Source organism: Pristis pectinata, chromosome 9 (assembly GCF_009764475.1).
Source record: "Pristis pectinata isolate sPriPec2 chromosome 9, sPriPec2.1.pri, whole genome shotgun sequence".
In the NCBI taxonomy this organism is placed as follows: domain Eukaryota; kingdom Metazoa; phylum Chordata; class Chondrichthyes; order Rhinopristiformes; family Pristidae; genus Pristis; species Pristis pectinata.
Window position 1 is genome coordinate 30,402,929 of NC_067413.1, and position 16,326 is coordinate 30,419,254.

Below are 16,326 nucleotides of genomic sequence, written 5' to 3' on the forward strand. Positions count from 1 at the left end.
TCATGGCCGATGACAACTGATTTCTCAGTATTCTTTTGCATGTCACTGTCATTTTGCCTGGTCTTGTTTTAGAATCAACATTGCTCATGCAATAGCTAGATCTTTGAACTGTTTGAATTAAGAAAATGTGCATCAGATTGACTGAAAAGATGTAAGCAGCTTTTGTAGCTGTCGAAGTATGCCATTGCAATATATTTCTATGCCGTCCCTTGCTTTTTTGGCTTGCTTGTTGGTATAATTATGTCTCATCAAATATCTGCTTTGACAATACCCATCTGCCTTAGCATATGCAGAGCACTGGTGCGTAACATTACTTGCTGTTACTTTAATATGGGATATGATGCTAAGCTTATTGAATCCTTCGAGTGACTTCTGTTGACATATAATAGCTGTTAATTTTCAGCATAAATATTAGGATGATGGTTCATTACAGAATGAGCCATGTGTCAGGAGTCATGTTGAACTGCCGTTGACAGTAAAATAATGTCGTCTATTGACAAACTAACAAGTGGAAAGGGAATCAAGTGGAGGGGCTCAGAGATGATTGGCGATTTTGTATAAAGAATATCAGAGCACTTAAGGGCACCCACTTTTATTTTATTTTTATTGTATCAATACACACAGAGCACATTGTGCAGTTAAACATGAAAATCTGAAAGTTGCTATTCTTATTCCATAGGCTGCACCAATACAGAACCTTGCATTGAAAGCTATGTAATGACGTGAAGCTGGATAGTTACTGTATTTACCAAAAAGATGTTGCATTCGGGAGCAAGTGAATTTTAATGGTGATGTTCAAGAGACAATCATTGACAATCTCTCCAATCCTGATTTTTTTTTTGTTTGGTTGTAACAATGAAGTCTCATTCCTTTAGAAGTTAATGAGTCCTTGTGGTTCAATATATCTCTTTCATTTCCCTTTTTTAATCCCATTTGTTTCTCCTGATCTATATTCTGTTTTCTGTGGAAAAGTTAAACCTGATTTATAGTTGCTACTTTAAGTTGCTTGTTTCAGATTTTGCATGTCTCAGTGAGGGTACGTTAGACCAATTGGTTGAAGGGTCTTAGCCTGCTTAGAGATGCCACAGATATCCTACAGAGGTGCCATTCTGGATGGTACCAGATTAGTGCAAGAATCCATTCTAAAGCCTATTAAAAAACAGTGGCCAGCCTTCAGCAAAGTATAGCTTTTCCCTGTATGCAAATTTCAGCTGCTGTAAATAGTTGAGAGGGGTTCCACCTCTGGTTCTGGCTGAGCAGGCTGATAAAGTGGAGAAATACCTCCTTGCTCATTGTTCATTCCTGTCCTATAAATTACACCAAGCTGGCAGACATAGCCAACACAACTGTTTTGTTTATTTTAAAGCTTCCACAAGGTTGCTGTAATTATTCTTTCATGAATTTCTTTGCTCACTGCTTGTTGTTTCATTCGACTCCCTTGAGGGATTTTGCAATGCTGTACTGCCACTATTGATTTCTTTTTCCAAGAGTAGGGAGCAGCTACTCGATTTGTTTTGCTTGAGATGTTTTGGTGCATTTCTGTTCTGGGAACAACAAGCCAGTAACTAGAATCTAAGTGTGAGCAGTACAAAGCTCAAAGCAGCAACTGATTTACTAGATTTAAAGATGATGTTACTGCAGTTCTTGCGTATTGAGAGTTGAACATATCAGCAGTGCTGGGCTCACCAGTGATTAGTTCATGGAGCAGTAACAAGACAATTCTAGTGTTTATGCATAATAGTACAGATGGGGCATATTTAATTGTCCACATTTTTGAAAGGCAAAGCCATATGTGCTTGACGTTGTGTACACAATTCTCAGGTCATCACCTGTCCTGCAGCAGATTTTATATTCATTTGGAAGGAATTGCAGGGGCAGTTTATATAGAGCCAAAAGTAGTCACTTTCAGTCTTGGTCCAAACATGGACAAAAGTGTATAATTAGATCAGAAGTTGAGTGGTCCAATCAAAACCGAAACTTGAGCATTGATGTCCAGGCAATGGGTCAATAAATGCCACTTGACAACACCATCCATCACTGATGATTGCGAGTAAAGGGGTGGGCTTCAGAGCATCCATCGTCAGTGTACTGTCTGTAATTTTTGTTTTACTCATTGAATATACTCAAGACAAAGATTAAAAAATTCTCAGGCACTTCAGGAATCAATGGATGTGGAAGTACTTTAGGGTTGCGGTGGAAGATCAGTCATGATCTTATTTCATGAGAAAGCAAACCTGAATGGTTTACATTGCCATTTTTTATGCAATGATTGAGATGACTCATTTTATTTTCAGTATTTTCTCCACTTGCCCACGTAATTTCCCCATCAAAAGAGTGGATGGACCATTTGCCCAGAACTTCTCCGATCAGCCAGCAAAGTTTGCTTGAGAAGCCAGCTTATTGTGCAGGCGTGGACTGCTGGTTCACTCAGCTCACTCATGCAAAACCTGCTGGCTCTCACTTAGGACTCTAAACCCTGACTGTGTGCTGTTCTGAGAGTTTTTTTATATGATCTGACATTCCAGCTTATCAGACGTATTCTTACTATTGAACAACTGATAATCCATCATTAATGGCAGCTACGTTATCCACAATCCTCTGAGTGAGATGTATATTGAGCTATCATATTGTTTTATGGAATATGTTGCACAAAGGCTGCTTTCCATCCTGAGCATTTGTAGTTTTGCAGTTTATTTTGCGTCTGGATGGAATAAACATGAGAAGTTTATAACTTCTATAACTTTTATCAGTTTCTGGGTGATTATTATTTTATTTATTGGTATTCCTGAGACAAATCAGGAGTGTCTACAACCACAGTTCTGCCAATTATCTCAAATCTTACCTATGAGTGGTCTCCATCATTGGGGACCATTCTTGCCTTATGTCAGGGTCTGTTATTGATAGAGATTGATTGCTATGTTAAATCAGCAACTCCATTATATTATGTGACTGGATGGTAGAGGACAAGCTAGAAGACAACACAAGGACCATGATCTGTCTTTGTCCAGTAGTGCGTATTGTATGATGATTACATGCTCTTGAATTCTAGTGTTAAATTACTGGCTGCAGTGTTATATTTCTATTTGCCTTATGATGGCAGTTTCAATGTGTGCTTAAGAAATACACATGATGCAGGATCTTAATATGTCTTTTACAAGTGTATATATTTTCTAAAATTTCTAATTTCTTGACTAAAACTTCACTGATCCCTTGACTTTTAAAAAAATGTTTATATTCAAAGGATACAGCTATAAGCAAGCCCAGGGAGGTGTTCCGGCTCTCAGCAGAGATTAAATCCTGTGACACCTTGGTCTGTGCTTCTATGCATTTTACATCACCTACATGGGCAGCCTTGTCAGATGGAACAGGAAAGCTGTACCTCCTCAGAACAAACAATCGCGGACCAAATAACATTGACAAATGGGAGGTGAGCCAAGTTTATTTAATCAGGTGACCCGTGAAAATTTATACATTTTTGCCAGTTTGCATTACTGTTTGACATTTGTTTCTAAAGTTGGCATAGTAATCTCTTAGAGCTGTTGGGGAAGGTTATCAGTAGTAGTGTGGGGTGTGTATGAATTGTCACACTTACAATTCTTATAAAGAATCTGTGCACTGTATTTCCTCAAAGGAAACCTCTTCAAATACCCTGAGGTAGATTTTCTGTGGCAGCTCCCCTAATCTTCCTCCATAACAAGGCTGAAAAATCATGTTATGTCATTACAACGGTCAACAAGTATGATGGATACTTCCTTGAGCTCCTCTTCACTGACAAGGTCAAAATTTACTTTGGCAATGAGGAGTCATGCAAGTTGCATACCTTAATGGCAAAGCTATCCTGGGGCTAACCTTCAAGTAGTTTATTCTCTATTATTTAGTAGGACTGGCTGCATACTGTGGAATTCCCATTGCAGTGGTCAAAAACCAGATCAGGTTGTGCATGCAGAGCTTTTTAGAGTAGTTCATTACTACATGGTAGTATGAACAGCTAACATAAAAAACTGAAATGTTAACTGTGCTTCTCTTCTGCCAGATGCATCTTGACCTCCTGAATATTTCCAGCATTTTCTGTTTTTTTTTAAATACACTTACTGGTCTGATAACTTAACCCTTGCCCCACCACAGTCCATGTAATTAGTCTTGCTCTTCTACTCTTATCCAAATGCATCATGTTTCTACATACCAAGGTGACTTCACTTTAAAAATGTTCTTGTCAGCCAAACGCGTTAGGAATTCTGGAGGTTCTGAAAGGCACCATAGAAATTCAATTTGTTGGTTATTTTTCTTAAATTAGGTATTTGTCCAATTCCCTTTTGAAATTTACTGCTGTATCAGCTCTCCCAACAAAGGGTAGCTCCCCAAAATGTTATGGTTGCACACTTTTCATTCTTTTGGGATAGTAGCATGTTACATGGTGTGTTTAGTCCTAAAACATCTGTGAATGAGAGAGTTAAAGCTTGTGTGATTAAAAATTTAACTTTGAAGTTAGTGAAAGCATTACAAATTGTTTAAAAGTGTAATAAACTTGTACACCCCATTTCATGTGTTTTTTTTTGTCTGCCTTGTTTACCTGTGGTTTCATGTTGTGTTCTTTTATGGGTGAAAGTTTGCTGTTTTAGATCCAGTATCATTGTAACACTTTTATGTTGGAGTTATTTTCATATTGGATTATTTTTGTGCCTTGAGAGGTTTTTCGGATCAAATGAAACAATGAACAAATGTGTTTTTAAAGTCTGAAAATTATTGTGGAACAATTCCATTCTTAAACAAATTAGTAGTTTTATACTTTGGTAATTTTTGAGAATGTTCAAATCTAACCTGATTATTTTTTTCCCTCTTACAGATAATGTTCCAACAAGAACTGGGAGAACCCTTTGTGATAATCCATAGTCATTCTTATCTAAAAGACAATGCAAACTTAATAGATGTCGTTTTACTCAAGACAGAGAAAGATGAATCTAATACGAAGGGAAGTGGATTTCACTCAGCAATAGATTGGCTAACCATTACTTGTGAGAACATTGGTAAGTTATAACCAGTACAGTAAACTATTAGTGATTGTGGAGATTACCTTGGAACATGTCATTGAATACAAATTTTAAAAAAATCTTGACTGGAGTGAATGGAAATGAGGAAAGAACAATAAGGCACAGTGCAATATTAGGAATTCATGTCTAGGAGTTCTTCCCCACTGCTGTGAAAAATGATTGGTATTATACTGCAAAACACCAAAGAATAAAATGATAGAATTCCACACATTCATGGTTTACATACTGAATTTTAGAAATTGGAATTCCTATTTCTCACTTCTGCTTGACAAATTTGGTGTCTCATTATTGAAAATGCACAAAAGGGCTTATTGGGAATAATACATTCTTGCAATTAGTTTCAGATCAGACAGGTTTGATGAGCAGATGCATTGAGCTCCAAGATCAAAACAAGAATCATTAGCCAATGACGTCCAAAACCATTGATTAGATCAGTACCTTCTGTTATCTCAAGGGCACATTCTTTTATCAAATCCACACGTTGTGTTGGATTTATTTAGTTTTCCAACGTTTAAGCGTCATAAGCATCTGTTTCTGCAGATGTTAAGTCCCTGTCTGTTGGGTGGCTTTCAAATTGAAGGATTAGCAATTAAGTAAGGTCAAGAAATAATTTGCAGCTGGTTCCTTGGAACTAACTTGGCCAGTTTGCCATCTCCATGGGTTTATTCAACTCTTCATGGAAATTCAACCTAGCTTCTCATGTGCACTTAAGAATGTGACTGCAACAGCTCGTCAATATGCAGTGGGAGGGATGGTAAGTTTCTGTTGCACAACTCTATTCACTTTCCAAGATGTCCATTCATATAGTTGAGTGTGCTCTTGTCCCTTTGTGCTTCTAGTGGTTTCTGATACTGCTACGGCTCTACCTGTGAATGCACTGTCCTCAGGCAAGGGAAAGCTATCCTACCTACAGTTGATCAAGTGGGTGAATTTGAATGAATTTTACTGGTGAGGAATCAGTTACGATGGAAATATTTGGTATGGCAGTAGTTTGAATTAAGCAATGGACTTTCAAAGTGGGACATTAGAGCATGATTTAAATTTAAAGTAACAGACACTGAATAAAATGACGTGAAAGTTAAGAGTACTTGAAAATTCTGTGTCTGGTGAATTATGGCAAAACACAATCAGCAGTTGTAGCTGATTCACTATCCATAATGCAGTCTTCTTCAACCTTCATTTGACATAAATTGTTGAAGCATTCCACTATTTATGGGACAAGTAAAATAGGGGGTGAGGAAGATGCAAGTTGGGGGAATATCAAGCTCTTATTGTTGTGGTTGGAGGAGATTTCAGCAGTTAAGAGGGTCAAGGTCATGTAGCAATTTGAACACCAGGATAAGAATTTTGAAATCAAGGATTTGCTGGGTCAGGAGCCAGTGCAGACCAGCGAGCCCAGGACTGTGGTGAGATGTTGGTTCGCTATGAAACAACAGAGTTTGGGATGAGCTTAACCAAATAGCAGGTGGAAGAGAGTGGTCTGGGCAGAAGAGCATTAAAATGGCAGATGGTGAGATTAAGCAAATGTATTTGGGTGTTTCAGTGGCAGATGGGTGAATGCATGGGTGGTGACGGTGTGAAAATATCAGATAGCTGTTGCCTTTAGGGTAGGAATTCTGAAAATATTCAGGGAACAGGGATAGGAAGGATGGGCAAGAGAAATTCTTTTTATACTGCCATTTGTGAACTTCTGGAACAACATTTAACAGGGCTTTGAAGAGACCTTATCTCTGGCACTGTGTCCAATTTTGGTCTCTTTGTTGAAGGAAGGATGTACTTGGGGGGAAGCTTCACAAGGTCAATTCCTAGCATGAGGGGTTTAGGTTTATTGAGCCTAACCTCTAGAGTGGAGTCACTGAAGTGCAAGATTCTGAAGGTTCTTGACAGGGTAAGGGAGAGTCGGCCATTTAAGAGTGCGATGAGGAGTATTTTTTCCCGCATATAGTTCTAAATCTGGATTTCCCAACCCCAAAGGGCAATAGGTGCTGAGTCATTAAGTACATTTGTGGTTGAGCTAGATTTTTGGATTCAGTAATCGGTGGATTGTGGAATCAGGAGAAAAATGGAATTAAAGCCAAAGGCCATTTCAGCCATGATCTATTTGAATGGATAATCAGGCTCAAGAGGTCATGGTCTTGTTACTGATGCTCTCACGCTGCGATTTACATGTGGTGCAGCTACTTCATGCAGGAATTTACAAAGAACTCTTCTGTGTTTTTTCTGTCCTAAAATAACAACATTAAGCACCCTGCATGATTGAACTGAGTCTTAGTGTCAGATGTATTAAATCTGGATGAAGAATGGTTTATGTTTCTGTGCTTTAATTGAACATTTCATAAGAGGGACATGTTGAGTGATGAATACTCAATAGAAATGGTCATGGTTGTGCACTTTGAGAAAAACAACCCTGATAGCTGAGTGCCGAACACTCAAGCCAAACCAAACCAACAAGGAAGAACAGAGCAAAAGAAATAGGCAAGTTATTCAGCCATCGAGTCTGCTCCAATGTACAACAAGGTCATAGCTGATCTTCTGGGTCATCTTCATTTCCATGCATTAGCCCACATCTTCATCTAGAATACACTCAATGACTGAGCATTCTCAGCCTTCATGATGAAGAATGGCAAAGATTTACAATTCTTTATGAACAAATGTCATCTCCTCTCAACTCCAAATAGATGACTCTTTATTCTGAAATAAAAACAGAAAGTACAGGAAATACTCACCAAATCAGGCAATATCTCTGGAATAAGGGAAAAAAAGTTAACATCTCAGATCAGTGACCTGTCATCAGAACTCTTAGGAGTGAGAAAGCAAGTATGATTTAAGTTACATCACCCTCCATGCAGAAATTTCTCCTTGTATTAGTCCTAAATGTCTTGTCTCACGTCCTGAGACCGTGACCACTGGTAATAGATTCTTCAACCGGGGAGACATCCTTGCTGCATCGAGCCCATCGAGCTCTGTCAAACATTTGTACATTTCAATTAGATCCCCTTTCCAAAGCTATATCATTTTTAATTACTAATTTAGTTGTTGCTTGAGTCTTGGTTCTCCACGATTTCTGGAGTGATAATCTATGTCTTCTGTGAGGAGACCGATATAAAGTATTTAACATCCTTGCCACTTCCTCATTCCCCACTATAATTTCTCCTGTTTCTGCCAATAAAAGGCCTTTTTAATTAGCTGTAAAAGCTTATATCATAATTTACATCTCTTACTGGTTTGCTCTTGTCTTCTGTTTTCTCTCGGGAGGTTCCCTGGTTTGTGACAAGTTGCTGAACTCAGTCTGGGTGCAAGTTACTTCACCACCAGTAGTTCTTATCTCCCAGAATTAGGGAGGAAAGAGGTGGTTTGGGGCTTCCTGCTTCTGAATGAAGTGATGCAATGTAAATGAATATTATAAGTATAAAATTGGTGCTAATTATCTGGGATTACAAGTGAAGAATGAGACCCCCTCAGACTGGGAGCCAGCAGACTGCTGGTGCCTGTAGAAGCAAAATGAGTGAATATGTTGGAGGGCAGTGAGGAAAGTTTGAGTATGTGGGGAAGATAGAATTGCACACTTGTACCCTGTGGAAAAAACAGAGAGTAATGCTGTTTTTGTGTACTTGCAGAGAGCAACAAATGTGAAGTATCACGGCACAGGACTCTGATTGGAAGACTAGCTCCGCACTACGCAGCTGTAGAGCAGGATGGGACTGGCCTGATGATAGCTTCTGACAAGCCTTTCAGGTTCGTGCAGATTGATGGGAAGCCCATAGATGAACAGAAAATGGAGAAAATGGACACAAGTGAAAAGAAAGGTCAGCTTTCATGCTGGTGGGATTGGTTATTTCCTTTCTTACTGTTTGAAGCCAGATAGGCATTATCTGGAAATAAAATGAAGATGGAAACAAATTGGTGATCAGTTTGTTCCTGTTGCTTGTGTTCACAAACTTTACCAATGCTGACTGCCCTGAAATGCATTTGTTCCCAGCTGTTGCTGTTTATTTTTGCTTTTGTGATTTACTGCACAGAATTGTATGGCATTTATAGCACAGAGATGGACCAAATAGCCCAGCTGCTCCATGCTGGTGTTTATCTTTCATACATTTCTTCACCATGGAATAGATTCTTCATCTATTCCTTTCTCCCTTCAGTGTATCATTTCACGACATCTATTCCCAGTGGGAGCAAGTTCCACGTTCTAAATAATTTATGAGTCAAGAAATTTATGGATTATTATCTTGTATCCTGGCTTAGCATTTTTTTCTGGTCCCAAGATTAAGTTTGCAACTTTTGGAAATTTGCTAAGAAGCTTAGAACCCATTAGGCTTCTAATTGGTTTGGGCAGTGTCAGTGTAAAGCAAACGGCTTCTGGTAAATGAGGCAGCCATAGAGTATTTTGAAACAGCAATGGTCACAATTGGAAATGCTTCAGTGAGGAAAGTTTACTGAGATTGAGTTGAGGAAGTATTTTTATTGTGAAACTTTGTAATGAATTTCTGTTGCATGAAATTAATTTCCTTGCAATGGTACATTCCCAGGGATGAATTGTGTTGCATCCCTCTGTCTCTCATGAAGTTGAAGACTAAAAAGTATAGACTAATGGTGATGGTAAAAATCATATTGTTATGAAATGCCAGAGAGGTGTGTGCCTCAGGCATAGAACTTCAGATTGGAATTTCACACTTCAGAGCACTCACTCATTGTCTAATCTTATATTGGAAGAATACTCCGTTAAGGAACCTGTGAGACTGTATTCTAGCGAGGACCATTTCAGTGGGTGGCTGCAGCCTTCCATCTTATGCAGAACCATTTTGCTTTATTATAATTTTCCCTATAGATTACCTAAGCTTATCCTCAATTGGCATGGAGAAGGCAGACATTGCAAGGTTTTTAATGTGATTAATAGCTTTGCTGACTTTAAATGCATTTGGCATAATAAACCAGTATCCATGGTCTTTTTTTTAAATGTTTTTCCAAATCATTATTGATGGATGTTCTAATTTCTGAGTTTCCTTTAGAATTATCTCTGCACTTGTTCCTGACCAATCTTGGCAGAGGACATTAGGTACAAGATAATGAGAATTGTCAATAGCAAGAATAGAGTGTTCCTTTTTTTACACTGAATGAGCACTGAAGATGAACTTTTTCTACAAATAGGATTTGCATTTGTCATTGAAGGTGTGACGTTGGGTAGTGCAAGTTAAGTTTTACTGTAATTTGTGCAAATTAATTCTGGTAGATAATTGCTTAGTGGTGAAATATCTGGATGCCAACTGATTAATGTTGTGAAACAGGAGTAGGGAATCATCTTCTAGATTTTTAATTTAATGGATAAGCATTGGCAGAATTCTGCCAATCAACTATTACAGAAAGAATCTCTAAAATTACAGTTGGTTTGTGGTTTGACATGTTTACATTAATAGTGTACTTACCTTAGGATTAAAAAAAACTGATGGTTATGTATCAGAAGGTATTAAGCATCTGAAAATTAACTTTATGCTCACTTATTAAGATTAATATTACAACTGTGTTCAGTTGAAAGTGGTTGAAACTCCCCTGTAACCATTGTTCTATTCATTTACCTATTAATTATTAATTATGTTGTGAATTATTCTGTTATGAAGAATTGTTGAGAAAGGGTTCTGGTGCTTTGCAGTGGAAGGAATGGAATGAAAATCCAAAGGTTGGACACTACTGAAATGAAATACTCTGTGCACTTTCTCCTGCATCAATCAAAATTAATTAGATACTTAAATAGCATACTTAAAATCAACTAAATTATCTTGTTTTGTATTTTCTTCCTCTCTTTGTCTGGAGATGAGTGATGCATTGTGTGATTAGGGAAATAAAATAACCAGCAGTCTATCAGTATTCTCAGTTACCAAGGCATCTCAAAAAAAATGTTAGCGAAGTACTTATTAGTGCCTAACCTGTGAGACTGAGCTGCAGGAGCAACCATTAATGTCTGGCTTGAAGGCAAACTGTACATCAGTGCCAGAAATCCTAAAAAAGAAATTGAAGTTTTGGAGAACATGTGCCAAGGCCTGTAACTTCAGATGTAGTTGTAATTATTTCAGCTGGGGGGTGCGCCATGTTGTTTCCCTACAAAGGATTTTGCAGTATTAAGTTTGGGCTTGCTGTAATAGAGGAAAAGAATGAACTTTTAATTATCAGAGGAAAACTTAGTTTATTCCACACATGATTGAGATTTGGAGCATTTTGCCTTATTGCGTGGTGAATGCAGATTCAATCACAGCCTTCAAAGTGAAGGAGAAAAATATTACAGATATATGGGGAGAGACCTGGAAGTTGGTCAAACTGAATTTCTCTTCAAAAAAGCCAGTATAGATTTGGTGAGTCAAATGCCCGTCTTCTGCATTGTCCAGAAGAGAAAAGGCTTTAATAGCAAAGACACACAATTGCCAGTCATAAGAATTAATCTTCAATCTGAAATTAAGAAAATTTTGCTATTGGGAAGTATGGGAAAAGGTCATGTTATTCGGTCATAGAGCAACCATGATCTCACTGAATGACAGAACAGGCTGCAGGGGCTGAATGTTCTCCTCCCATTCCAATAGTTCAGCCTAAATCAGTGTTTACTGCTTACAATGCGATAGTATGCTCTGTCTGTGAAGTAGGACAAGGGGAAAATAAGCAGAGAAACAAAGGGCAAAGGCTCTTCTGAGTCTTGAAAAGTTGTGGTCAACACCATCCTTTGCCAGAGCATGGGTAATTACATCTGGTATTGGCAAATCCAAAGGAGAAAGAGATACAAAAACTGCTATTCTTCAATGATTTTTAGAAGACCACATCGAATGTTGGAGCAATAATGCTTCTTATCTCCCAAGGGAAAGAACTTCTTCTCGAGTCATGATCAAATGTTTTGCTGCTAACATTACACAAAGCCTTGACAAAGGCAAACTGAGATCTGGAGGTTGTCTCTCTCCCACCATGCAAGTCCTTTTAAGCTGTCGCCACTGAATGGTGGTCAGTTATATTGCAGTAATTCACCAAGACTTCTTCAGCAGGACTTGCAATTCTGCCACCTAGAAGGGCAAGGGCCACAGATGCATAGAAACACCATCAGCAAGTGGCATACCTTCCTGACCTGGATTCTGTTTCTTTATCATCACTCAGTCAGAATCCTGCCACTCTCAACTAAACAATAGTATGAGGATACCTTTGGCAATGGGCTACATCGATTGAAATCCAAGGTGTTCTTGGGCCCCAACAAAAGATAAACATATTAGTGAGGCCCATAGCTCAAGAATGAAGTTGAACATGACTGACCTGCTCCAATAACCAAGACATTTGTCTGGCTGATTTATTTGAGTTTCTGTTCAGTCATCTCTAGGTAGGGAGATTGGGCATTTGCAACATTAAGGGAAGACCTTTCAAAGTCAAAGTCAAGTTTATTGTCATATGTACAAATATATGTATGCACAGATGCAATGAAAAACTTACTTTCAACAGCATCACAAGCACATAGCATCAGAGATGCAGCATTCACAAGAAAAACATAAATTAAACATAAATTATACAAGAAGGAACACAATTAGAACACAAAAATAAAGTCCATCATAGTGCAAAGTGGTCATATTGTTGCTATACTGAAGTAGTGATTAGGGTTGTGCAGGTTGGTCCAAGAACCAAATGGTTAAAGGGAAGTAGCTGTTCTTGAACCTGGTGGTGTGGGACTTCAGGCTTCAGAGATGATGGCATGGCCTAGATGGTGGGGATCTTCGATGATAGGTGTTGCCGCCTTGAGGCATCGCCTCATGTAGATACTTCTGATTGTGGGGAGGGATGTGCCGTGATGTATTGGGCTGAGCCCATTGCTCTCTGCAGCTTCTTACATTCCTGCGCATTCTTTTTTTTAATTTTATTTACAGCGTGGTAACAGGCCCTTCCGGCCTGAGTCCGTGCCGCCCATTTTAAACCCAAATCAACCTACCCGTATGTCTTTGCAATGTGGGAGGAAACTGGAGCAACCGGAGAAGACCCACGCAGACATGGGAGAACGTACAAACTCCTTACAGACAGCGATAGGAATCGAACCCCGATTGCTGGCGCTGTAATAGCGTCATGCTAACCGCTACACTACTGTGCCGAATTGCCATAATTTACCATGATGCAGCCAGTCAAGATACCTTCAACAGTCCATCTGTAGAAGTTTGTTAGAGTGTTTGGTAACAAGCTGAATCTCCTTAACCTTCTAAGAAAGTAAAGACGCTGGTATGCCTTCATTGTGATTGCATTCATTCAATTCTGTTGTTGGAAATGGTCATTGACAGGCACACTTGAAGCACAAATACTGTTTGCCATATTTCAGCCTAACTCTGGATGTTACTCAGGTCTTGCTGCATTTGTGTTTGAACTGCTTCATTATTTGAGAAATTGAATACTCTGCAAACATCCATGAATATCACTATTCTGACCATGTCAGTGTGTGTGCATCATTGATAAGGCAGTTAAGATAGTTAAACCAGGGATTCTGTCTGGAGGAACTCTTGCAGCACATCCAGAAGCTGAAATTATTGGCCCCAACAGCCACAGTCACCTTCCTTTGTGCCAGGTATAATTACAGCCAGTGAAGTTTTTTCTGCCTCTTATCCCTATTGACTTTACCGGAGTTCATCGTGTGATCCATGGGATGGGTGCATTTTCAGAAGGAATTGCTGAACAGTAATTAGGATGAATACGCAAAGTGCTTTACACTATTTATCCCCTTAACTTAGGCACTGGTGTCATTCATAACATCTTTACTGCAGACTTAACACTAAACTTGCTTTTTAAATTCCAGTTTTCTCCTGGGTAGTACAGTCGAACTTGCTTGCTATCTGAGCACACTAATCCTTTTGGAGAAAGCAGGTTTTGTTCATTTTAAGTATACAGCATTTATAGCTAATTTTAACCTATGCATTTTTAAAGCAACATTAAATGTTCTGACATTTTAATTGATGACCATTTCTGAAAAAATTCCTTGAATTGCAAGACATTTATTTTCGAAGATATCTAAATGTTTGCAAAATACACAGTATTATTTAGAAAAAATAAAACATTGGAGTTACTGTAAAGACTTGGTAAGATAATGTTTTAACAGATTCCATGTTAATGGATGGCTGGATACGAGGGTGGAAGAAGAAATGGATCAGCCTATGCATTTTATAATTGTCCACAGATTTATTTGAGAGGCCTTTGTCAAGATCCATTAATTCAACAAAACTATTGAAATAATGATTCAAATCATAGTCTACCCTAATCTGTGTCTGTGGTGCTGTTTCTTCTCTGTAGTATGGCTTTGTAAATGTTGTAATTCAGTAAATAACTGAAGCAGGGAATACTCTTGTGTGATAGTTTGTAACCATGCTTGTTTAACATATTCTCCTTAATATGTTGGGAGTAGATTGCTTATGTTAGGTACAAAGCAAGTTGCTGAGATGATTGGGGTTTAAGTGTCATTTATTAAACAAGTAATCACAATTTATGGAAGTTTTAAAACTAACAGAATCTTCAAGGGAAACAAATCATGAGAAAATGTTTCCTGCAAAGATTTGTTAGATATTACCACATCATCCAAATTTGCAATAGTTCAGATTAAAATAAAATTAATGCAGTAATGAATAAAGCTAGTGTTGCTAAGATAACACTCAAGAGTTATGCACTTGATTTTATTTGGACCAACTCGTATAAATTTGAATTTCAGTACTTTCCTCTTAAGTGTCCTCGGTAATTGGAGCAAAGCTTTGAGCTAATGCATGTAATCTGTGTGTGCAGTATTCAGGAACTTTTATATGGAGCACTGCACAGCAGACTGGCACCTTAATACTTTGAAATATTACATTCAAGAAGCAATTACTATTTTTTGTGTTCCTGAATGCTGGTCAAAAAAACAATTAAAGAAATTTATGGGAAAGCATTGCAGGAGGTTTGGGAGATTGTTGGTAGTGCTTTGTCTTGTTTAGTAATGGTGAAAAATGGGATTTTAATTCCACAGAACCAGTGTATTATTGGCAACAGACGGATGAAGACCTGACTGTAAATATTCAGCTACCAGAAAACATAACAAAACAGAACATAGAGTTCCAGTTGTCATCGGATCACTTGCACGTTGGAGTAAAAGGACAAGCTGTTTTCGTAGAAGGCCAGTTGTACTCTTCAGTTGACCACAGCGAGAGTACTTGGACAATTACTGAAAATAGGCAAGTACTTTCCCTACTCACATTCTTAATAATTGCAGTGTTACTGGAGAGAAGTGCTAACAGTTTTTCTGGGGAAGACCAGTTTGACGATCTGAAACTTGTTGAGAGCGTCTGTCACCAATGTGGAAGTCCCAAACCTTCTGAGAGGTCTCGCCACAGTCATTCCAATTGTGCTCTGATATTGGACTTGCCACCGAGTTCAGCAACAGAGCACCAACTTCGGATAGTCCCTTGGCAGTCATGCGGGGGATGTACCCATTGAAACCCTACCAGGTTAAGGTTAGACAGGTTAATCAATTGTATTCATTTCATGAGAGAGAGACAAGATTCCGATAATGTGTTTTTTTTAAATTAATTGACTTAACAAATGCACTTAATCATTTTTAAATATGCTATGTTGTTTTAACAGTTAATTATTACAAATATAAAATATTTTAATTAAAATAGTTATTAAATGTTTTAATTGTGAGATTAATTCTTAATAGTTTTTGAATGCTTGTGAATGTTAGTGTTATTCACAATCATTCAGCCTTATTTCAGCCAGTAAGTGTGGGGGTGACAGTTAGCTAACTGTCACAGCATTTTTGGAGTGGGATTGATCCCTTAAACATTGATCGGCTGGTTTTATGGATCAAGTTGCCACTACAGGCAAGAGTGGGTAACAGAAGGGTGACTTGCCAGACCAAGGCAGGCAAGAAAGGAATGTCCTTGCAGTGGGGTGGGGTGGGGATATATGTTCTGCATCATAGACCATTAGTAGATTGGTAAGTAGGTAGAACACAATGTAGAAAGTTGCTGAGGTAAGTTTTATCCACAAAAAGCACAACAAATCCAAACTCCTCAATTTCTGCCCAATCTGTGTGCTCTCAACAATCAGTAAAGCAAGGAAGATGTCGACAATTTTGTCAGGTGGAACTCACCAGTGCCCAATTTGGGCTTTACCTGAACCATTCAGTTTGAAACCTTATCACAGCCTTGATTCAAATATAGATCAAAGGGCTGAATTCTAGAGGTAGGGTGCAAGTGACTTCCTTTGACTAAGTGTGGCACCAAGGAACCCTGGTAAAAGTGCAGCTAATGGGAAT

General features: G+C 38.4%; 1 protein-coding gene across 2 annotated transcripts in view; it reads left to right on the plus strand.

Moving 5' to 3' along the window:
- nudcd1 (NudC domain containing 1) overlaps positions 1-16,326 on the plus strand; it is a 92,594-nt gene that overhangs the window by 28,500 nt on the left and 47,768 nt on the right. For both annotated transcript variants that reach the window (XM_052023186.1, XM_052023187.1), the window contains 4 exons: positions 3,242-3,427; positions 4,844-5,024; positions 8,666-8,854; positions 15,037-15,241. In XM_052023186.1, the coding sequence (XP_051879146.1) occupies positions 3,242-3,427; positions 4,844-5,024; positions 8,666-8,854; positions 15,037-15,241 (761 nt within the window). The remainder of the gene's footprint in view (positions 1-3,241; positions 3,428-4,843; positions 5,025-8,665; positions 8,855-15,036; positions 15,242-16,326) is intronic.